This window comes from Plecotus auritus (assembly GCF_963455305.1).
Source record: "Plecotus auritus genome assembly, chromosome: 7".
NCBI lineage: Eukaryota > Metazoa > Chordata > Mammalia > Chiroptera > Vespertilionidae > Plecotus > Plecotus auritus.
The window spans coordinates 1,196,455-1,219,528 of record NC_137774.1 but is presented as its reverse complement, the minus strand read 5'-3'; the positions used below and the strand labels follow the sequence as shown (position 1 = coordinate 1,219,528).

The window sequence follows — 23,074 nt, the reverse complement described above, 5'->3', positions numbered from 1 at the left end:
CAGGGCCCCGCCCCGTCCAGGCAGGTGGGGGGTTGTTCTGCTGCGTGAGGTCAGGGCCGAGCCTAAAGCCCCTCCCTCGCCCAGGGCCGCCCCGCCCCCACTGCCATCACTCGCATCAGACCAGGTTGCTTGCGTTTTTTTGAGGTTCACCAAGCTTGTCCTCGACATGAGGCCATCTTCCCTGGAGGCCCTGCTGGGGGATGAGAGCTGCAGGCCCAGGTGCCAGGCCGCCGGGTGAGGGAGCCGGGTCCGAGGTCACGGCAGGAGGACGCGGGGGGGGGGGGGGGGGTTGTTCTGCGGTTGGGGAGGGGGCGGAGTCCTGCTCTGATCTGTTGGAGGGAAGTCAGCTAATTGTCCGAGTTCTCCCGTACTCGGTGCGAATCCTCCCAGCGGGTTAGGAGGGGAATATTGCCCCACATCCCCACGTCTGGCTGGAGCTACGCTACATCAGGGTCTCCTGCCTCCTGCGCCCCGGATGTCCAGGGGGGTCTGGGCACCTTTATTTTAAAACAGCTTCCCCGGTGGTTCTGACAGCGGCCAGGGTGGTCTCCTTTACTGTCTCCACTGAGACTGTCAGAAGTGAGGTGCTCTGCAGGTGGGGGGGGGGGCCGAGTGTCAGGTGGGGGGCGCTCTGCAGGCACGGAGGCCTAGTGTCAGGCTGGGGGTACACTCTGCAGGCTCCGGGCCAAGTGTCAGGCAGGGGTACACTCTGCAGGCTCCGGGCCAAGTGTCAGGCTGGGGGTACACTCTGCAGGCTCCGGGCCAAGTGTCAGGCAGGGGTACACTCTGCAGGCTCCGGGCCAAGTGTCAGGCTGGGGGTACACTCTGCAGGCTCGGTGCCGAGTGTCAGGCGGAGGGTACACTCTTTAGGCACGGGGGGGGGGGGGGGCCGAGTGTCAGGCGGGGGGACACTCTGCAGGCACGGGGGGGTGAGTGTGAGGCGGGGGGGCACTCTGCAGGCTCGGGGGGGGCCTCACCAGGTGAAGTGGGCTCTCCCAGGTCACAGAGCTCATGGGGACCGGACGGGTCTGGCGCTGCCACTTTCCTGCGGCGCTGCCTCCTGCCCGGCCTGGCCTTCCCTGTGGCGCAGCAGGTGATGCGCAGCAGCGGGGGTTGTGCGTTGCCCGAGGTGAGGATAGGGTCTGCCCAGGGCCCATCCCCCACCTCCCCGCCGAAGCCAGCGCTGCTGACGCCCAGAGCGGGAGGACGGGTCTCGCCTCCAAGGGTGGCCCGGTGGCCCGGGGGCTCTGTCCTGGGTGCTGCTGGGAGGACCAGGCTCAGAGCTGTGGAACCGACTGAGTGCCCGGAATGACAGTGGTTTAACCCAAGAACCTTCATCACACGCGCTCTGCGTGCAGGCGGCAGCGACGGGGGGGGGGCTTGCGCCTTCCCTGGATGCTGAAGGGATGCTGGGAGCTCGAGGCGGCCCGCAGTGGCCAGGCCTGGCCCCAGCCGAGAAGCCGGGTCTGCTCAGCGCCCGCCTGAGGCTCCAGGTTGATGACACACCGGCTCTGGCCAGTCGGCGCCGGCGTTGCCCGGGGCGCCCACTCTACCCGGCTCCCTGGAGGGTCAATCTACCCTTCACCTGGTGTCAATCGACCCCAGCTTTACAGCGGAGCACGCTACGGCCACAGAGATGGAAAGCCAGACGGCCGAGACGCAGGTCCAGGTGAGCTGGACACCAAACCCAACAGCACCGAGGGAGACCGGCGTCTGGGCGTCCTGCCGCTTTGTCAAAGGTCCCGTGCGTCTCAGGGACACCAAGTGCCCAGGGAGGCGCCCGCTGGCTGGGCTCTGTCCCCTCCTGACCCAGGTCCCGTGCACGTTGACCATGAGCCGCGCCCCCGAGTCCAAGCAGAGAAATGAAGCAGCCCGGGCCCTGCCTCCCGCACAGCCGCCTGCAGCGTGTCGTTGCCCACACACACGAAGCTGCATCAGAATAAAGCGCCCAGCAAGGAAGATGGGTTTAAACAAAAAATCGAAGCTGTTGAAACGGTGTTTCCGCCAACAAAAGGAAAATCTGATTGATGCTGGGAGAGATACGACAGGCGCAGAAAATAACTAAATAAATAAAAGACCCCTGTCTTCTCTTGGCAGCTTCTCCACGGTTCTTTCTGAAGCTTTCGCTGCGTTTTCAAAATCTGGAAGAAAACAAGGGGTCGATTCCTTTAATCTCAGAAGCATGAAGGTCCATGTGTAATCACAAAAAGATTTTTTTTTCAAAATCAATTAACATAGTTTCATTTGTAGGCTTGACTTTGATCTCATCAGCTAAGAACAGCGGCGATAAACCCTGGAAAGCAGAATCATGGTAACCATGGTGACGGGGTGGGGGCGGGGACCGCTCTCGCTGCATCCTCGGAAGCGCGGCCGGAATGCTCTGAGGTCGTTTGGCCTGTCGGCCACACCGTAGAGCGCGATGCATGCTGGGTCTCGGCAATATGGCGTCCTCCTTGACGTGCTGATGAGAGGAGTTTCACTGTAGCTTCAAAGCCGAGGACAAAACTCCGCAAACCCAATAAGCCCACGATACCCGTTTTGTGCGCGACTCCGCCCGGCCCGATTCTCGGGGCTCGCTCTCGGGCAAGAGAAGGGCGCGGGCGCGGAGGTCAGGACCGGCCAGGTCGCGCGGGCCCGGCGTGAGCAGCCGGCTACGGGCGAGCACGATGGGCCGGTCCTGGCTGCGGCTGCAGCAGCTGCGGCGAGTGCGGGACCCGCAGGGCTGAGCGCGGCTGGCGGAGCCCCAGCGCCCTGGGCCCCTTCCCTCCGGCGGGACACCTCCGCCCAGTCGGGAACCGGCGGCCGGAGCGGGCGGCCGGCCGGCCTGCGCTCGGAGGCCGCGAGCAGGGTCATCGTGAGGCCTCGGGTGTCGCCCGCCCGTGACAGCTCGGCTGGCGGCCTCGGGAGCGGCCCGCGGCCAGGGACCCGGGGGCGTTGTGCGTCCGTGCGGCGCCCGCCGGGCTGCCCCGTCCCCCACCGGCGCTCCCCGCCCCGACGTCCCGCCCCGAGTTAGACAGAAGGGCCTCCGCAGACTCGGGGCCCGAGTGAGGGTCCCCGCGCACCCCACCCATTGCCTCCTCTACCCCGCCGATTCTCTGCGGCCTCACCGGCCGTGGTGCACACGACGCTTGTAAGGCTGGAGGTGCTCGAGCGCCTGCTGCCCCGGACCCCCCCGCCCCCGCCCGCCCTGATGGAGGCCGAGCTGCTGCAGTCGCCTCTGCTGGGGCTCGGGGAGGAGGACGAGGCCGACCTGAGCGACTGGAACCTGCCCTTGGCCTTCATGAAGAAGAGGCACTGTGAGAAAATCGAGGGCTCCAAGTCCTTGGCCCAGAGCTGGAGGATGAAGGACCGGGTGAGTGGGCTCCCCGAGCGCCCCTTGGATCTTGGTGTCGTTTCCCCCCCAAAAGCGCGGGTCCTTGCGAAGCCGCGATGCTTTTTTGTTCCTTTTTCCCAGCCACATGCAGACTCCAGCCCCCGGCTGGCCATGGGAAGGCTGTTTGGTTTTAGTCCTGAGTGTTCACTCAAACCAAGTTCTGATGGAAACGATAAAAGTTAAGCAGTTTCCAAGCGACGGCGCTGCAGGCATTTGCACACGCTTTGATGTGCTTGGGGCTGAGCACCGAGAGGAAGGACCCCTTGGGCTGTGACTGCTCGCACCCGCGGCTGAGCTCTGCTGCGCTCACGCTCCTGGGCCTCCGGGGAAGTGAAGCGGGGCGTCTAAGCTCGAGCGCTAGGAAACAAAGTTGCGGGCAGGTGTTCAGCCGGTAACAAAACGGATACAAAGTTATTTCAAAGTTACCATGAACTTCAGCACAGCCTTCTAATCTAAACAGTGGGTCCGGACCCCTGACTTTCCTCCTTTTATGGGGTGTTCCGTCGCTAGAACCCGGAGGCAGACTTTCTCCAGGAGCGGAGTTAGGGTATGACGGGTTGGAACTCGGGTCCAGGTTTTTAGGAGGGTCCCCAGGATGTTGGGGTGAGGACAGCAACTCCCAAGCCGCTGGCAGGAAAGAACACAGCCCCCTTGGTTGACGCTGGCCTTAATCAACCACCATCCGCTCCCTGGACCCCGGAGCAAAGGGGTGGGACTCTGTCACGGCGCACACTTAGCACTTGTGTCTTGTGATTTTTCTCCTTCAAGACCGTCTTTATTCATAGGAACGTTTCGGTGGTTGAAGAGGGGTAGCTGTTGTTATAATTGGTGTGATTGCTCCGGGCTTATGAATATGCTTATATGTTGTTTTGGGTGTACAATGTCAAACATATGTCAGGTTACTGTTACGGTGATTCTGGTCAACCGCGATGCTTCAGTTGTTGATTTGGCTTACTTTTAAATATATTTTATTGATTTTTTACAGAGAGGAAGGGAGAGGGATAGAGAGCTAGAAACATCGATGAGAGAGAAACATCCATCAGCTGCCTCCTGCACACCCCCTACTGGGGATGTGCCCACAACCAAGGTACATGCCCTTGACCAGAATCGAACCCGGGACCCTTCAGTCCCCAGGCCGATGCTCTGTCCACTGAGCCAAACCGGTTTCGGCAGATTTGGCTTACTTTTAACCAGTTCAATGCCACGTGTCCAAAACGGGAACCATCCCCACATGCCACGATATTTTGAATTTAATTTAAAAAATCAATTTGCAATGAATATTATAAAAATAAATATATTACAGTTTGGGTGTTCTTGAATATTTTCAGCTGCAAATTCTCACGGAAAATGATTTTAAAGTTGGTCAGCGCTGCCACTGAGAGAAAACATTTTTTTTTTTAAATATATTTTATTGATATTTTACAGAGAGGAAGGGAGAGGGATAGAGAGCTAGAAACATCGATGAGAGAGAAACATCGATCAGCTGCCTCCTGCACACCTCCCACTGGGGATGTGCCCGCAACCAAGGTACATGCCCTTGACCGGAATCGAACCCGGGACCCTTCAGTCCGCAGGCCGACGCTCTATCCACTGAGCCAAACCGGTTTCGGCTAAAACATTTTTTTTTTTTTTTAGACGCACGTGGCGTGTGGGGAAGGCATGCCGCATGCGTCTACAGACACTTACTAGTATGGCGTACAGTGGGTTAAAAAGTTAGGAACAGCCCTGAGCGGTGTGGCTCAGTGGATAGAGTGTCGGCCTGTGGCCTGAAGGGTCCCAGGTTCGATTCCAGTCAAGGGCATGTACCTTGGTTGCGGGCACGTCCCCAGTAGGGGGTGTGCAGGAGGCAGCTGATCGATGTTTCTCTCTCGTCGATGTTTCTCTCTATCCCTCTCCCTTCCTCTCTAAAAAATCAACAAAATATATTTTTTTTTAAAAGTTGGGAACATTTGTTTCATCCAAAAGTGGTTTAAGAAGCAGAGGAGGTGCTCAGGGGCAGGGCCTGATAAAGCCGGTGTGCAGTGTGGATCACATCGCTCGGAGCGGTTGCGGCTGCTCGGCATACACGAGCAGACCTTTACTGTAAAGTTACTGTCTAATCATTTTCTTCTTTTCTTTCTTCTTGGGCGTTTTTTTCTCTATGGAAATGTGGTTTCCTCTGCTGCCCTGAACACATGCCCACACTGTGCAGAGGTGCTTAATGGGTGTGTTTCCTGACCTTGTCATTGAAGCGCTCATTCGGGAGCCATCACGTGACCTAGGAGAGGGGCTGGGTGGGGTGACAGGAGAAGGAAAGCTGAGTCTGGCTTCGGGGAGCGGAGCACTTGGCTGTCTCTGACGTCGGCAAATCGCTAACGAAGAAAAGCAGCGAGCGGTTTTAGTTAAGTTTGCGAAAACTTGTCACCTTAGCAGTCCTGGTGGTGTCATCCCTCTGGTCACAGCCTGAGGGGACTCGGCACCCCGGGGCTGGCTCTGGAGGGAGGAGCGGCTGCCGCAGGGGCACGCAGAGCAGCTAAGGGGCAGCTGGGCCCGGCAGGTCCCCTCCCCGCTCTCTCTCTCTTTTCTTTTTCTTTGAGAAACCAGAAAGCCCTTTTTCTTTTTTGCTGTGAAATCTTCCATTTCTAAAGTGTTGGCACTAACTCGGCTGCTACAAAGCACGAAGCAGCCGTTTGTGGGCTGTTTCTGGACAGCGGGCGGCTTTCCCTGCAGCCGCTCTCACCGCCCTGCGCTCGAGGGGCCGCCAGCAGCGTCTGGGGCAGCGTCCTCACCGCGCAGCCGTGTGCGGCTAGTGGTCCTGTGCACGCACCGCCGCCAGCGGGTTAGGGGTGCCGCCGGCGGGTTAGGGTTAGGGGTGCCGCAAGGATTCTTAAAACATGCAGAACCTGACTATTTACTGGTAGTCAGGGGCACTAACCAACCTCCCTCCCTCCCTCCCTTCCTTCCTTCCCTCCCTCCTTCCTCCCTCCCTCCCTCCTTCCTTCCTTCCCTCCCTCCCTCCCTCCCTCCTTCCCTCCCTCCTTCCCTCCCTCCCTCCTTCCCTCCTTCCCTCCCTCCCTCCTTCCCTCCTTCCCTCCTTCCCTCCCTCCTTCTCTCCTTCCTTCCCTCCTTCCTTCCCTCCCTCCTTCCTTCCTTCCCTCCTTCCTTCCTTCCCTCCCTCCCTCCCTCCCTCCTTCCCTCCCTCCTTCCCTCCCTCCTTCCCTCCCTCCCTTCTTCCCTCCTTCCCTCCCTCCTTCCCTCCCTCCTTCCTTCCCTCCCTCCTTCCCTCCCTTCTTCCCTCCTTCCCTCCCTCCTTCCTTCCCTCCTTCCTTCCCTCCCTCCTTCCTTCCCTCCTTCCTTCCCTCCTTCCCTCCCTCCCTCCTTCCCTCCTTCCCTCCATCCCTCCTTCCTTTCTTCCTTCCTTCCCTCCTTCCTTCCCTCCCTCCTTCCCTCCCTCCTTCCTTCCCTCCCTTCTTCCCTCCCTCCCTCCCTCCTTCCTTCCCTCCTTCCTTCCCTCTTTCCCTCCCTCCCTCCTTCCCTCCTTCCCTCCCTCCCTCCTTCCCTCCCTCCTTCCTTCCCTCCTTCCCTCCCTCCCTACTTCCCTCCTTCCCTCCCTCCCTCCCTCCTTCCTTCCCTCCCTCCCTCCTTCCTTTCTTCCTTCACTCCCTCCCTCCCTCCCTCCCTCCCTCCCTTCTCCCTCCCTCCCTCCTTCCTTTCTTCCTTCCTTTCCTCCCTCCCTCCTTCCTTCTTTTTGTTCATCCTCACCAGAGGATATTTTTCCCATTGGTTTTTAGAGAGAGTGGAAGGGAGGCAGAGAGACAGAGAGAGAGAAACATCGATGTGAGAGAGACACATCAATTGGTTGCCTCCCGCATGCGCCCCAGCCATGGCCAGCAGTCGAGCCTGCAACCAAGGATGTGCCCTTGACCAGAATTGAACCCATGACCCTTCGTCCGTGGACCGACACTCGATGACCACCGAGCAAAGCTGGCGGGGGTGCACTGAGCTCGTTTCCCTGCGGTTGTCAAACTAAAAACGTTGGCAACAGCCAGCACCACACGAGCTGCCCACTGTAAATGAATCGGGACTCACCTAGTTTTTTATCGGACCGGCACCATGTCTGTCTGTGGTGTGGCGCGGAACCTCAGTCATCAGTTCAGGCGCCGCGAGCTGAAAAGGGCTGCACGTCGCTGGCCTCCACACCCTTCCGACGGTCCATCGTCTGCGCTGCGTGCGGACCGTCCTTGCTTCACCCCGTGGTCAGTGCGCAACGCCGTGCACTTTCACTTTGTGTGTGTTTAGCGGCTGCTTCCTGGTGTCCTGTTCACTGGCGGGGCGAAGGGTCCCTGACGTTGACATCTTTACTGACGTTGACTGGCCACTCAGCATCGCGCACTCTTACAGAGCGCCCCCCCCCCCATGCGTGCGCCCCTCTCCGCCGCCGCCGCCGCGGTCTGTTTGAGTCGGTCCTGGTTTCCCAAGGCACCACAGCTGCGTTCTCATGACGGAGGCGCTGCCAGGTCAGTGCTGTTAGGGTCAGAGTGCTGGGTTGTGTGGTTAATCCTGTGTGAGGACACACGCATCAATAGCCTTTGGGGCCTGTAACGTTCACGTCACAAGACTTCCAGGGGTCACAGCTCACAACGAACCCTTCTAGGCCGATGGCCGAAACAGAGCGTCTGGACCCCCGTGGCGGTTTACTGTGACACTTCACCGTGACCGGCGTTCATTTTCCCGCCGGAAAGCGGGCATGGGGGCTGGCTGGTCTCAGGTGACCTCTGTCCCGTGTCTGCGTGGCTGCGATGAAGCCATTTCCCAACCCCGCCTCTGGATGGGCGGGCGGGCGGGCAGGGTTCCTGTAAGCCTGGCTTTGAGTCCGTGGTGGAAGCGAGTAGATACATGAAACTAACGCATGGTAGCACTGTAACCTTACCTCGCTCCGCTCCCTCCTTTGCCGGCCTAGGCCGCCCCCACGTGGCCCTCTGTCCTTGTTAACCCGGAAGGTCGCCGGGAGCCCTTACCCTGTCTGACCTCGTACCGTTCCACCTGCTCTGTCTTTCCAACCCCAGGGCTCGCTCTGAGCTCTCTGACTGCTCCTCCTCAGTCTCCTTTGCCGTGTGACCCCTTAAGTGTGGGAGCGCCCCATGACCGGATCCTGGACCCCTTTCTCGCTTATGGCTTTATTATTTTTTTTTAATATCTTTTATTGATTTCTTACAGAGAGGAAGGGAGAGGGAGAGAGAGTTAGAAACATTGATGAGAGAGAAACATCGATCAGCTGCCTCCTGCACACTCCCTACTGGGGACGTGCCCGCAACCAAGGTACATGCCCTTGACCGGAATCGAACCCGGGACCCTTCAGTCCGCAGGCCGACGCTCTATCCACTGAGCCACACCGGTCAGGGCTCGCTTCTGGCTTTAAATGCCATCGACCTGCCACCGCCATCCAGTCCCTAATGTCCAGTCTGACCTGCGCCTGGAACTCCATCTCAGGAGCCTGTCAACCCGCTCCGCCTTGGTCCCCCTCGCAGCGCCCCGCCACCACGCACTCGTTCAGACTGCGAGTCCGGCACTGGCCCCAGGCCCTTCCTCGTCGCCCTGTAAGTTCAGGGAACCCGGCAGGTGTGTCTCCAAAGCATGACCGTCGGTCGGGCCTCCCCGTTTTGTCCCCTCCGCCGCGAGCCCCGTCCAGGCGCGCATCTCCTGTGCCGGCTGCTGCTGCCCTGACGGCCGCCCCGCCCCGCGCTTGCTGAGCAGTGGGTCCTGCGCCGAGAGGCCGGGGGCTCTCTTAAAAGTGTGAGTCGGCGTCCGTGGCGGCCGCTCCCCGCCGGCTCCCGGGGTTCCTCCCAGGGTTCGGAGCGGCCTGCTGAAGCTCTTGTACCTGTAGGATGGGTTTTCCCCAAAGTCTGTGAAACGTGCTGCCGTGTTTTCTTCCCGCCCCCCCTCCTGCCCCCCTCCCGCCCCCCTCCGCCCCCCTCCGCCTTGCAGAATTGCAGTTACGGTTCCTCTAGCCCAGGCGTCCTCAAACTGCGGCCCGCAGCCACCTTCGGCCACCGAGGACATGGATCCGGCCCGCCGGGGGCCGCTGCCTGTCCTGCTTAGCAGCCGACGCGTCCCGGCCCGCAGTGCGCATAGGAATTTGTTCATAGTTTATTTTTTAAACTATAGTCCGGCCCTCCAGCGGTCTGAGGGACAGGGAACTGGCCCCCCGTTTAAAAAGTCTGAGGACCCCTGCTAGATGCTCGGTGCTGTCCCCGAGGTCCCTCCTGCCTGTTGGTTCCCGTCCCCAGGCTCTGCAGCAGCGTCTTCGGGTTTCCTCGTTCGTTCTCCTGCCTGCGGTGTAGAGTAGGTTGCTAAGCCCATCCGTTGTATTTTTATTTATTTTTATTTTTTTAAAATATATTTTATTGATTTTTTACAAAGAGGAAGGGAGAGGGACAGAGAGCTAGAAACATCGATGAGAGAGAAACATCGATCAGCTGCCTCCTGCACACCTCCCACCGGGGATGTGCCCGCAACCCAGGTACATGCCCTTGACTGGACTCGAACTCGGGACCCTTCAGTCCGCAGGCCGACGCTCTATCCACTGAGCCAAACCGGTTAGGGCTCCGTTGTATTTTTCACTTCAGATACTATGTTTCTATTCTCCAGAAACGGTCTTTTTTAAAAAATGTATTTAATATTTTTATTGATTTCAGAGAGGAAGGGAGAGGGAGAGAGAGATAGAAACATCAATAATGAGAGAGAATCATTGATTGGCTGCCTTCTGCACGCCCACACTGGGGATTGAGCCCACAACCCAGGCATGTGCCCTTGACCGGAATCGAACCTGGGACCCTTCAGTCCGCAGGTCGACACTCTATCCACTGAGCCAAACCAGCCAGGGCTAGAAATGGTCTTTTTATAGTTTATATTTCTCTCTTTTTGTTCATGTTTTCTTTTCAATACTTGAATAAATTCATAATGTCTTTCATTTTTTTTAAAATCTTCATCCAAGGATATTTTTTCCGTTGATCCTTAGAGCAGAAGTAGGGGGAGGAGCAAGAGAGAGAGAGAAAAATATCAGTAAGAGAGAGACACATTGACTGGTTCTTCCCACACGCACCCCGACTGGGCTGGGGATCGAACCTGCAGCCCAGGTACGTGCTCTTGACCGAGAATCGAACCCGAGACCCTTCAGTGCGCAGGGCAGCGCTCTAACCCTGGGCGCACGGGCCTGGGCTGGAACATCTTAGAGCTCTTCCCTGTTATTTCCGTCATCGCTGCCGGTTCCGTCACCGCTGCCGGCTTCTGTTGGCTGATCCTCTCTGCTCGCGGATCACACTCTCCTGCTTTCACTTACCTGCTGGTCGTGGGCTGGACGCTGGACGCTGGACGCAGGATGTGACGTCCGGTGGTCATTCCAGCAGGAGGGTGTCCGGCAGGAAGGCGCTGCCCAGCCGATCAGCTTCGTTCTCCGAAGGCTGGTTTCCCAGCCGCGCGAGCGGCCGGGCCCCGCCCTGTGCGCTCCTGTGGAGCCACGTCAGCCGCAGCGCACGCATTTCCTTCGTAACGTGTCTTCACTGATGTCAGAGAGGGAAGCGGGGCGGGGGGGGGACATCAGTGATGAGAGAGAGTCATTGATCGGCTGCCCCCTGCACACCCCACACTGGGGATGGAGCCCACAACCCGGGCCTGTGCCCTTGACCAGAATCGAACCTGGGGCCCTTCAGTCCACAGGCCGACGCTCTATCCACTGAGCCAAACCAGCTGGGGCTCACTGCATGTATGTTCTATGTTGCTGTCATGCTACATGGAATGCTACGTGACTGCAGCATAGAACACAGCGGAGAGGGTGTGGCCCAGAAACCCCAACACTGCTCCGGGCCCTTTGCAGAGGAGGCTTGGCGGCCCCGCCCCCAGAAGCCTGAAGTGCAGCCTTCGGGGTGTCGGGTGAGGCCCCTTCACCCTGACTTGTTGGGACGTGGGTGCTTCCCAGCCTCACCTGTGGTTGTGATCCCCGGCCTCCTGGAGCTCACTCAGCGCTCTGCGCCCAGCACCCCCAGGACGCGGGGCCCCCAAGTTCCGAGCTCCCCCTGCAGCTCTCCTCTCCTCCCCGCTCCGGTGCGCCACCTCTCACTGCCAGCTGCGGCTCCCTGCCCTGGTCTCGCCTCCTTAGCTCGTGACCCTGTCTTGCTCTGCGTGGGGGCCCCTCTCTGCACAGAAGGCTCGGCGGGCCCGGGGCTCCCCCACAGGCTGCCGCTCTCGGGACCACGCTCCGGCAGCGCCTGCCGTGTAATGGTTGGCTTAGCTTTCCGGTTGTCTCGGTGGGAGGCGACTTGGGTCATTAGGCGAGTGGGGGTCCCCCTACGGTGACGTGGAAGAGCCACTCGGGGAGACGGGGACCGGGGATGTTTACGGTGCGAGGCCAGGCACCGTGCGAAGCAGGTGAGAGGCGCTGAGGTTGCGCCCCGGAGCGTCACTTTCCGCTGGAATGTGGCATTAAAAGGTGAGATGGCGGCGTTGTGATCAGCACACAGACGGGAGCCTGAAGACCTGGCTGCGCGCCTCCCGGCAGTCACGCGAGTCCAGGGTCAGGGCCTCTCGCCCCCACGGGAACATGTGCGTCTCACGGGGGCTCTGCAAAGCCAGGTGGGTCAGAGGTCGACGCTGAATACTTGCTGAGCATGTCAGAGGAGCTGAGCATCAGCCCTTCCTGGCGGCGTTAGATCTCACCTGGCGCCTCGTCCCGCGGTCTCAGTGCCGGGCGTGGTGCCGCCTTCGGGGTTCAGGGTCACACAGAACCCTCTTGGGGTAAATGACCGTTAGAGCGCCAGAGTGAGGAAGTGTCTCATTGCTCTGTTCACTTAGACCAGGGGTCCTCACACTTTTTAAACGGGGGGCCAGTGCACTGTCCCTCAGACCACTGGAGGGCCGGACTATCGTTTAAAAAAAAAACTATGAACAAATTCCTATGCGCACTGCGGGCCCGGGACGCGTCGGCTGCTAAGCAGGACAGGCAGCGGCACCCAGTGGGCCGGATCCATGTCCTCGGCGGGCCGCAGTTTGAGGACGCCTGCCTTAGATACTCAGAAAAGAAGTTTCGCTCCCGTCTTACTTGATGTTCTTTTTGTTTTCAATCCTCGCCCAAGGACATGTTTTTTATTGGTGTTTTAGAGCGAGGGGAAGAGAGAGAGCGGGAGACATCGATGTGAGAGAGAAATATTGGTGCATTGCCTCCCGGACACACACTGACTGGGAAGTGAACCTGCAGCCTAGGTAGGTGTCCCGACCCGGAACCAAACCGGTGACCTTTTGGTGTACGGGACGATGCCGCAGCCAGCTGAGCCAGTGGCAGGGCTGAATTTACCGGGGTGACATTGGTTAATAGAATTATGCAGGTGGACGCCTTTTGATAACTCTCACACGACTGTGCGGGTCTGATGCTCCTCGCAGCTCTGCCCTCATGCCGTGTCTACGTTTCGAGGCTGTGCGATGGTGTGGTGCACGTGTGACACCGTGATCCCCCGGCTAATGGAGTCTGCACTGTGACGAGGCCACTGTCTGGCCCCTCGCGGCGTTTTGCTCTGGCGTCTGCTGTCCGTCAGCATCGCGCCGTCCTCTCCTGCGTGGCCCGTGTGCTGTGCAGTGTTCTATCCCTGTACGAAGCTTTTCCCGTCCTTCTGCTTTTCACCCGTTTCCTGCGAACAGCTTGTAGACGGAGTGAGAAACGCTCGTCCGACAGCCTTTGTCTCTTCACCGGAGCACTCAGCGTGCTGACATTACTTGGGCTTACATCTGCCATCTTACGTGTGTCTCCTGTGCCTCTGCTTTTCCTTTCTGTGCCCTTCTGTGGGTCGGAAATGCTTGTCAGTTAATGTCTTCCTTCCCTGTTTCCAGCGGGACACACTGTTCCGCTCTCATTTCCTGGAAACAGCAGGGAGACGAGGAAGCAGGGCCAGGTTCAGCGGGGCCTGGGCCCTTTCCTGGGCGGCTTAGACTGGGCCAGCCCCGCAGCCGGTGTTCCCGCGTGTCAGTGTCGCCCGCGTTTTATTTACTTATTTATTTTTAAAATATATTTTTATTGATTTCAGAGAGGAAGAGAGAGAGAGAGAGAAACATCAATGATGAGAGGGAATCATGGATCGGCTGCCTCCTGCATGTGCCCGACTGGGGATCGAGCCTGCAACCCGGGCCTGTGCCCTGGACCGGGATCGAACCGGGGACCCTTCGGCCCGCAGCCAGTGCGCCGCCCACTGAGCAACCCCAGCCCGGGCTCGCCGTGCACGTTATTTCTGGGTCAGCATCACCGCGCCCGCTGGCCCTGGCCCCCCAGTCGGTGCTCTAGGTTCACACGTGTTTCCCGCTGCCTCGCCTGTCCCCTGGGAGCTCGCCCTCCGTGGGGCCCTCTCGCGTGACTGGGACTTCGCGGCTCCCTCTCCGGAGGCCCTGCTGATGCGGGTTCCGTGTGCTCCTCTGACAGGACCTGGGCTTCGTCCCCGGCCCCGAGCTCCCGCCTGTCACGCCCGCAGCACCGGAGGCCCTCGCCTCGCCTCCTGGGGGCCGTGCGCTCTGGCCTCCGTCTCCATCGGCTGTTGGTGCAACAGCCACGTCCGCCCCGTGACTCCAGATTTCTGGGGGGCTCGGCAGGGGTGACGGCTGGCGCGGGGGGCTCGGCAGGGGTGACGGCTGGCGCGGGGGGCTCGGCAGGGGTGACGGCTGGCGCGGGGGGCTCGGCAGGGGTGATGGCTGTCGTGGGGGAGGGAGGCGGCCTGTCCCCTTCTACACGTGTGCGTAGTTTTTATCAGGATCGTTTTAGAGACGGAGTTGATTGGGGGCAGTGGTCGGCAAACCACTGGGATAGGGGCTTCATCACAAGGAACAACAACAGCTGTAATTATTGGAATCGAGAGTCTAGGTCAGTGGTCGGCAAACTCATTAGTCAACAGAGCGGCAAACCGCAGCTCGCGAGCCGCAGTTTGCTAACCACTGATTTGGGGCATAGGGAGTGGGGGAGGGGTTGAGTAAGCTGATCACGTTGAGGTTAGAATTTCTCAGAAAGGAAGAGAGGCCGAAACCGGTTTGGCTCAGTGGATAGAGCGTCGGCCTGTGGACTGAAGGGTCCCGGGTTCGATTCCGGTCAAGAGCACGTACCTTGGTTGCGGGCACATCCTCAGTAGGAGGTGTGCAGGAGGCGGCTGATCGATGTTTCTCTCTCATGGATGTTTCTAACTCTCTCTCTCCCTTCCTCTCTGTAAAAAATCAATAAAATATATTAAAAAAAAAAAAAAAAAAAGAAAGGAAGGAAGAGAGTCACTGCAGTATGTTGTTATGGGGGCATGAGTCCCTTCTTTTCTCCCTGGAGCTTTCGCCGAGGCTGTGTTAGCTTTCTGTGTGAGTTGCCGTAGCTGTTTGCTCTTCTCGGCCAGGGCAGCGCAGGGCAGGGCAGGGCAGGGCAGCGCAGGGCAGGGCAGGGCAGCGCAGGGCAGGGCAGCGCAGGGCAGGGCAGCGCAGGGCAGGGCAGGGCAGCGCAGGGCAGGGCAGCGCAGGGCAGCGCAGGGCAGGGCAGCGCAGGGCAGCGCAGGGCAGGGCAGGGCAGGGCAGGGCAGGGCAGGGCAGCGCAGGGCAGCGCAGGGCAGGGCAGGGCAGCGCAGGGCAGGGCAGCGCAGGGCAGGGCAGCGCAGGGCAGGGCAGGGCAGCGCAGGGCAGGGCAGCGCAGGGCAGCGCAGGGCAGGGCAGGGCAGCGCAGGGCAGGGCAGGGCAGGGCAGGGCAGGGCAGCGCAGGGCAGGGCAGCGCAGGGCAGCGCAGGGCAGGGCAGGGCAGGGCAGGGCAGGGCAGCGCAGGGCAGGGCAGGGCAGGGCAGGGCAGCGCAGGGCAGGGCAGGGCAGGGCAGGGCAGCGCAGGGCAGCGCAGGGCAGCGCAGGGCAGGGCAGGGCAGCGCAGGGCAGCGCAGGGCAGGGCAGCGCAGGGCAGGGCAGGGCAGCACAGGGCAGGGCAGCGCAGGGCAGCGCAGGGCAGGGCAGGGCAGGGCAGCGCAGGGCAGGGCAGGGCAGGGCAGGGCAGCGCAGGGCAGGGCAGGGCAGGGCAGCGCAGGGCAGGGCAGGGCAGGGCAGGGCAGGGCAGGGCAGCGCAGGGCAGCGCAGGGCAGGGCAGGGCAGCGCAGGGCAGGGCAGCGCAGGGCAGCGCAGGGCAGGGCAGGGCAGCGCAGGGCAGCGCAGGGCAGGGCAGGGCAGGGCAGGGCAGGGCGGCTGCAGCGCAGGGCGCCAGCTGTGAGCAGCGGCGGGGGGAGACCTCGCGTGGGCACTAACGGTGAAGTATAGGAATCGCACTTCTGCTAAATTAGAAATACAGGAAGGCCATATTGACTGAGTTAGGGAACTAAAATGCGGCCAATAAAACAGGAGTTCAAAATTTATAGCGCATTAACCTGCATATAAACAGTCATGATTTTAAAGAATGGCATTCCTTTCCCTGTGTTGCCGTCTTTCCTTATTTCCGGCTCCCCACTTACCCCCCCAGATTTATATTCCCATGTGGCACCAGGTAATAGGGTTGGGAGTTATGGGGCTGCTGACACCACGCACACCTTTTCAAACTGCACAGCAGAGTGACCTCGGGGGACGGTGCCTGCCTCCCGGCCTGCGACCGCCGCCTCCTCAGGCCCGTCCCCCCTGCCCTGCACCCCCCGCCCCCTGGAATCACGCAGCACCGGGAGCCTCAGCGCCTGGACATAAATCTCCTTCGTCTGTGGCTTGCAGTTTTATTACTTTTGCCTTTTAAAAATTTATACTCGTAAGAAAGCCATTCCATAGAACACTTGAAAAATGGGAGAAAATGGTAATAATAGTGAAATAGTGCTGCGGGCCACTTGAGTGAATTCTGGGGGTTCCTTTCCTGCCATTCTCAAGTGCACAGATGATCACATGGCCGCCATGTGAGATGGATACAGTTTGGGTTGGATTTGTGTATTTACCTTTTTATACGCAGTCATTTGTACTGTTAAACATTCCTGACGAATTCTTATGGCTCCTCCCGAGTCCCAGGGAGCGGTGCTGGCCTGCGGGGGATGGCCGGGTCCGTGTGGTTCCCTCCCTGTTGTGAGTGCTTCGTCAGGGGGATCCCCGGAAGGCGGCGGCTGGGCGCGGGGCACGGGGGACCAGCAGAGAGGCGGAGGCTCTGCTCCCAGCCTGCCCTGTGGGCACCCCTTTCTCCAGAGGTGGGCCCTCACTTAGCTAGACCCCCCGGTGCGGGGTGAGGCGCAGGGAAAGGGTTCCTTCTCGCATTGCCGGATGGCGGCGTGCGGCGGGAGGGGACGCGGCGATGGCTCAGGGCTGCCCCGACCACCGAGGAAACGAAGAGGGAGGCTGAGGCCCGCCCGGAAGCTTCCGGACCTCGGTTTTCAAACGTGTCCTGTGTGTGTTCGCTGCGTGGTTTCCAGCGGAGGGCTTCCTGCCGGTGGCAGTGGGGCTGCTCGGGAAACGGCCTGCCGCGTGGGTGGTCCTGTGCCCTTCCTCCCGCTCCTCGCTCTGTCCTCGGGAAGGGGCGGCCTGGGGAGGCAGCTGCACGTCGTGTCTGCCTCGTGGGCTCCGTGTTCACGTGGGAGCCAGCCATGGGGTCCGCCCGCAGGAGTGCCCTGCGGTGGTTTGTTCCAGCGCAGGCGGGTGCGTGCCCGCCGACCACGCTCCCGGTGTTGTCCAGCGAAGAAAGCGGACGCCGAGGGTGCGTGTCCGTCAGCTTTGCACATCTCTGCAGGGCTGGGCAGGAGCGGCAGGGCGTGGCGCTCAGCGGGGGGCGTGGCGCTCAGGCTGGCCTTCGCTTTTACACACCTCTGTCATGTCAATTCCTTTTTTTTATTTTTTATTGATTTCTTACAGAGAGGAAGGGAGAGGACAGAGAGTTAGAAACATCGATGAGAGAGAAACATCGATCAGCTGCCTCCTGCACACCTCCCATTGGGGATGTGCCCACAACCAAGGTACATGCCCTTGACCGGAATCGAACCCGGGACCCTTCAGTCCGCAGGCCGACGCTCTATCCACTGAGCCAAACCGGTCAGGGCTCAGTTCATTTTTAAAAACATATTTTTAAAATTTATTTCAGGGAGGAAGGGAGAGGGGAGAAGGATGGAAACATCACTGATGAGAGAGAAACATCCATCTGGCCGATGCTCGACCACTGAGCCACACTGGCCGGGCCGTCATGTCAGTTCTGTACCAACCAGCTTTGAGATGTTTTTCCTTTAGAAGCACAGATGCGAACCGAAGGTCTTGATTACCAACATCAATGCATTTTCCTTCAGATACTTGATATTTACACGCCATTGATTTACTGTAACCGGTGCCTGGGAAGATTAATTGAGGGTGAAAATAACTTTTCCTAGTTAAAAACTGGATTTTGATTTACTTTTAAAGATGGGAAGATGCTCACAGCGTGACTGAGTGAGGGCATTGGGCCCGGGGCTGCCGGTGAGTGGTCCGGACGACAGCGGGGAGCACGGGCTCACGAGGGACGGTGGCTCTGCGCTTTCTTCGTAACCACCTTCACTGTAAAATCGCTTTAAAGTGAACGCGGCTCGGAAGCGAGTGCCGAGCCCGGCGTCGGTTGCGGCTTGGCGGTGAGGAGCGGTGGAGATGGCCGTCCCCGGTCCCTGCCCCGAAGCTCACGGTCCCCACAGATGGGGGAGGAGGATCCCGCCTTTCTCTCTACAGGGGTGGGGGCCAGAGCCACAGGCCCCCGCCGCCCGTGTGAGCCACTGGGCTTGCCCGCGGCGAGCGAAAGTGAAGCGATTTCAGACGTCTGCGGTCATCGTCCTCGCAGGTTGTGCCCCCCCCCGCACCACCACCCCCGTCCTGACCGGCCAGGCTGCTGCTTTGCGGTGCGGTTGTGTCTGAAGTTCTTAGTGGTCAGCGCTTTATTTCCATTCGAGGTTCCGTCCCGAGGCCGGGGCAGGAAGAGGCCCACAGACCCACACGTGTCATTAGCTGGTGGCCCGGAGTTTGGAGAGCGCCAGCACGTGGAGGGAGGTGACTTTTCAGGGTTGAGAAAGGATCGGTTCCTCAGCGGACGGGGCTCCTCGAAGAGCAGGCCGTTCCTGATTTGATTTCCCTCTTCCAGGAGGATGTCTGGGGAACCCCACACCGGTGCCCGCCTCCCCTTAATGAAACAGGGGCCGGCCGGCCGGCCTTCAGGGGGGCCCTCTGCGAGGAAGACAGCGGAGCAGCTGAGCCGCAGGCCGGGCCCTGAGGCGCCCACGCGCTCGGAGGCTGCCTGCACCCCAGCCTCGCCGGTCCTCCCGGGACAGAGACTGGAGGGTGTGCTGGCCGCAGTGGGAGGGACAGGTGACAGTGCAGGTGACAGATCCTTGAACACGGTCTTGGAAGGATGACATGCTGGTGGAAGGTGGTCAAGCAGAGCAGGGTACGCTGACCATCCTGCCCTGGGCTCCCACCTCCCTGCATGCCTCCCCCCTAGTTCCCTGCCCCCACCCTTTGCATATTTCTATTTTCTCCGCAATCGCAGGAGCTCAGGTAAGCGCTTAGCGGTTCTGAGTGGAGCCCTGGACGCGGAGAGCTCAGTGTTTGAGGCCTTGTTTCCCGGGGCCCCGGCGTGCCTGGGCATCTTACCAAATCCTGGCTGTTGTGTTTGGGGAGACCTTCACAGACCAGCCCCAGCCCCCCATGGCCAGGGGCAGAGGCCCCTCGGCGAGTTGGGAAGAGCAGGGATTGAGTGGGAAGGGAGGGCCTTCGGGGGCTTGGCGGCTCCCTCCAGCCCCGAAGGGCTGCGGCTGGCGTCTGAGGGGTCTGGGGGCGTTGACAGTCGGGGAGCAGCCCGTGGCCCAGCGCAGCGGAGTCGCCCCCCGCTGGGACACGCAGCCCTGTCGTGTCACCCTAGTGGAACCTCCAGGAGCGAGGGCATGGCGTCGCCGGGAGGTGAGCGTTTCCGTGTGGCCAGGGGCGTGCTTCAGGGGGCCTGGACCCCGAGGCTGTGTGGCCCAGAGTGATGGGGTCTGTAGTGACTGAACGTGGTTCCCTGTGAAGAGGGGCGTTGCCACCTGCCTCCCAGGATCGATGGTCGCGGCCACGCCGGGGGGGGGGGGGGGGGGGGGGGGTCCCAGCAAGGCGCTTCCTGTCCCTGGAAACAAGCTCACCGCCCGCGAGGAGCGGAGCCAGCGGTGCGGCTGTGCGCGGGCTCATGCGGAGACGGAGGCGGCCACGTCCCAGAGCTGAGGGTGGGCCCGCAGGCGGCGGGCCGGGACCGGGACCCTCGAGCCAAGGGCTGTCTTGTCTGCTGCGGGGCTCACTGCTGCCTGAGGAGGACCCCTCCCGTGTGCTCGGGCCTTCAACTGGTTGGACGCGGCCCGCCGCGCAGGCAGGTGGACCCATCCCGGCACCAGGGCCCAGCCAAGCAGACACCCGTCCCCGTCACGGGGCCTCGGCGAGAGGTGGGTTCCGGCAGCGCTGGGCCTGGCGCGGAGCCTGCGGGGGCCGTGCGGTGTGTGCGGGCAGGGGCGCCCTCTGTGTCCGCATGTGGCGTCTGTCTGGGCTGGAAGGGGGACCGGTCAGCAGCCCTCGGTGGCGTTGACTCGGTGGCGTAGGTTTTACTGAGAACTAGAGAGAGAGGACTGGCGGTGGGGGCGGGGCTGGAGGCCGGGTGGTCTGAGCTGTGAAGGTCAGTGCTCCCGGGAACGAAAAGAACTGGGAAACCGTAAACATTTAAACTCGACGGTGACTCCGGAATCACAGCCTTGCAAGAGGAGCGGGTTCGCGGGGGAAGCGCTGTGGGGTTTCCTGCCCCCGAGGCCCCGCGGAGAGGTCCCGTGGGAGAGGGACTTGTCACGGTGCTGACACGGCCCGGTGCCGTGGGGTGGCGTCTCTGGGCCCCTCCCTGCATTTCCGCGCGGCGTCCCTTCCCGGGGTGGAGCCTGCAGAGCCCCCACGCCTCTTCCCGGGGGTGCGCATGGCCTGCGGGGGTTGCTCTGCCCTCATCCTTTTTAGAAACGCTTGTTATCCCTGGGGAAATGGGAACCGTGTTCTCAGCTCGTAATTAGATCAAGTCTCTGGTAGCCGGCGAGTCAGGAAACGCGGTTAAAATAAATGATCTCAGGTGTGCTGGGGCCTTACGGCAATGCTGCCCGGGCCCCGGCCGGTGCGGCTCAGTGGACAGCGTCGGCTGCGGGCCGGGTTCGATCTGGCCCAGGGCACGTCCCTCGGTGGCAGGCTCCTCCCCGGCCCGGGCCCTGGCCAGGGCTTCTGCAGGAGGCAACCCATCGATGTGTTTCTCCCACGGATGTCTCTCTGCCTTTCCCTCTCTCTCAGCTCTCTCTAAAATCGATGGGAAATGTCCTCGGCTGAGGATTCACAAAATAAAAACGGGGAAAACGATGCTGCCCGAGCTCAAACCCTTAGAGCAAGGCAGGGCGTTGACCCCCTTTCAGCGGGGGCCGGAGCAGAAGCCGCCTGCGCCTGGGGCTTGGGCCTCGCCCCTCCTCACGCTTGTGGAGGGGGGGGGGGCTTTGCTGTGAGGAGCCACTGGAAGCGAAAGCGGGGGGGGGGGGGCGGCTGGAGGGGGATGGACCCCGCGCTGGGAAGGATGTGCGGGGTGTGGGAGGTCCTGTCCTGTTCCAGGCTCAGGGTCTGTCTGTCCCAGGATTCCGAGCGCAGGAGCTGCTGCAGCTGGGCCGGCCCTGCCCGCACGCCAGGGGGTGCCATCGACACCACGCGTCCTCATGTCACACCGGGTTCGTGTGCCTTAAACACTCATGCAGCTTAAGGACAGGTGTTTGCAAAGAGAATACGTGTGTGTGTGTGTGTGTGTGTGTGTGTAAAGAATAGTTTATTTTTAGAGAGGGAGGAAGGGAGAGGGAGAGAGGAACATCGATGTGAGAGAGAATCACTGATTGGCTGCCTCCTGCACACCTTCCATTGGGGATGGAGCCCGAAACTCAGGCGTATGCCCTTGACCAGGAATCGAGCCAGTGACCTCTGGCGTATGGGACAGTGCCCAGCCACTGAGCCACAGCGGCCCAGGGCCAGAGGGAATTGCATTGAGGGCTGTTCACTTGCAGCTTAGGAATAAGACGCTTTATAGCCCGTAGTTGTGAAGAGGCCGCCGGAGATGTGCTTCATCGGGACATGGTTTTTATTTATTTATTTATAAAGGGTGCTTCCGTTTATGTATTTATTGTGATTGGATTTACTGGGGTGGCATTGGCTATAAGATTACAGGTCCCAGGAGTCCAGTTCCATAGTGCACCGTCCGTCTGCTGTGTTGTGTGTTCACCACCCACGTCAAGAGGTGGTTTCCGAATGGGCTGAAGTATTGGGATGCCCGGTCAGCGAACACTGCAGTGACGGGAGGCTGGCACATTGCAGTTGGCGTGAAAAACGCTCATCGCGAATCCGCCTGCTCTTACGCGGCATGCGCAGTCTGCTGAGTCCCGACTCGGCACTAAATACCGTCCTGACGCGCGTTCCCTGTCCTCGGCCGGCCGCGAGCTGGCGTTCCCGCATACATCACGGCCGTGTGCAGTGTGGCGAGGAGCCGCGGCGGATGGAGGGCGCGGAGGGCCTGCGAGGACATCCGTCCTCGGGTCCTGGCACAGGGTTAATGGTGCGGTTCGGCGGGGAAGCCATACGTCAACTCCTGCCCGGCCCCTGCTCGTCTGCGGCGCCAGCTTCGCACGGGCCCGTTTTTCTCTGAGATGGAGCCCGAGAGACAGGTCACAGGCGTTGCTGGACTGAGGGCCACACGGACCTGGCTGGTGGCTCCTTCCCGCCCCGGTGCTCCCCGGTGGCAGCCACATCAGGATCCAGGTGACGTGTGTGGCCAGGATTCTGCCCCGAAGTCCCCTTTTTGAGAAAGAACTAAAAAGAGAAAACAGCACAAGGTTTGGGCAAGCAGGTGCCCCCTTAGCTGTCTGAGGCGTGTTCTGACCGCCCGCTTGCCCGCCCCGCACAGCTCCCCTTGGCCGCGGAGGCCCTGGCCCAGCTCCTGAGTGGGCACCGGCGCCAGGGAGAGCCCATCCTCGTGCCCAGGCGGCCGGCCCAGGGCCGAGTCCCCGCTCCTGAGAGGCGCGGCGGGTCCCGGGTCGCCTGCCTCCTGCTGACGGGGTGGGGGGGGGTGGGGGCGCTGTGTTGGGCTACGTTGAGGGCTTTGCCGCAGGCGACCATAGTTCTGTTCTCCGGAACCCACACCGCACTGACCACTCAGCGGCGAAGCAGAAACCTAAGGCAGCTGCGGAGAGGGGGCGGGCACCCCGGGCCTGAAGAAGCTGAGCGAAGGGGGTTCCAGGTGCAGGGACCGTCGACCCTGATGCCCAGAGGAGGCGAACGGCGTTTGCAGCGTCCCCAGGGCGGGGGGCAGGGGGGCTGGGTACCGTGGAGGGGAAACCCCAGGCTGCGGGGGCCAGGTGGAGCCTCATCGGAAAGGCGGGGCAGCTGTGAGCAGGGGGCAGCTGTTTCCGAAAGACGACGGAGCGGGTGGGCGGGTGGAGGAGGTGGAGCGGGCAGAGGGGTCGGCCCGGGGTCAGCTGGCGGCGCCTGTGGCAGGTGGGGTGGGCGTGCTGGGGGACCTGAGGGAGTCACTGAGGGAGGAGAGCCGCTCGTTCAGCACAAGGCATGGGCGGGGCCCAGCACGGCCGGCGCTCTAATTGCTTCTGAGGGCGCAGCGGGAGGAGAGGAACGGGTTTCTGGGCTGAGCTGTTCTGCTGCCGTGTCCTCCGCGGCCCGCGCCTGCGCCTCCTCCCG

The 23,074-nt window shown here is 61.0% G+C and overlaps 1 protein-coding gene across 2 annotated transcripts in view; it reads left to right on the top strand.

Annotated features, from left to right (window-relative positions):
• The first annotated feature begins 2,411 nt into the window (after positions 1–2,411).
• The window catches only part of RPTOR (regulatory associated protein of MTOR complex 1), a 97,931-nt gene continuing 77,268 nt past the window's right edge, over positions 2,412–23,074 (top strand). For both annotated transcript variants that reach the window (XM_080677686.1, XM_080677685.1), the window contains exon 1: positions 2,412–3,352. In XM_080677686.1, the coding sequence (XP_080533812.1) occupies positions 3,191–3,352 (162 nt within the window). In that variant the 5' untranslated portion in view covers positions 2,412–3,190. The remainder of the gene's footprint in view (positions 3,353–23,074) is intronic.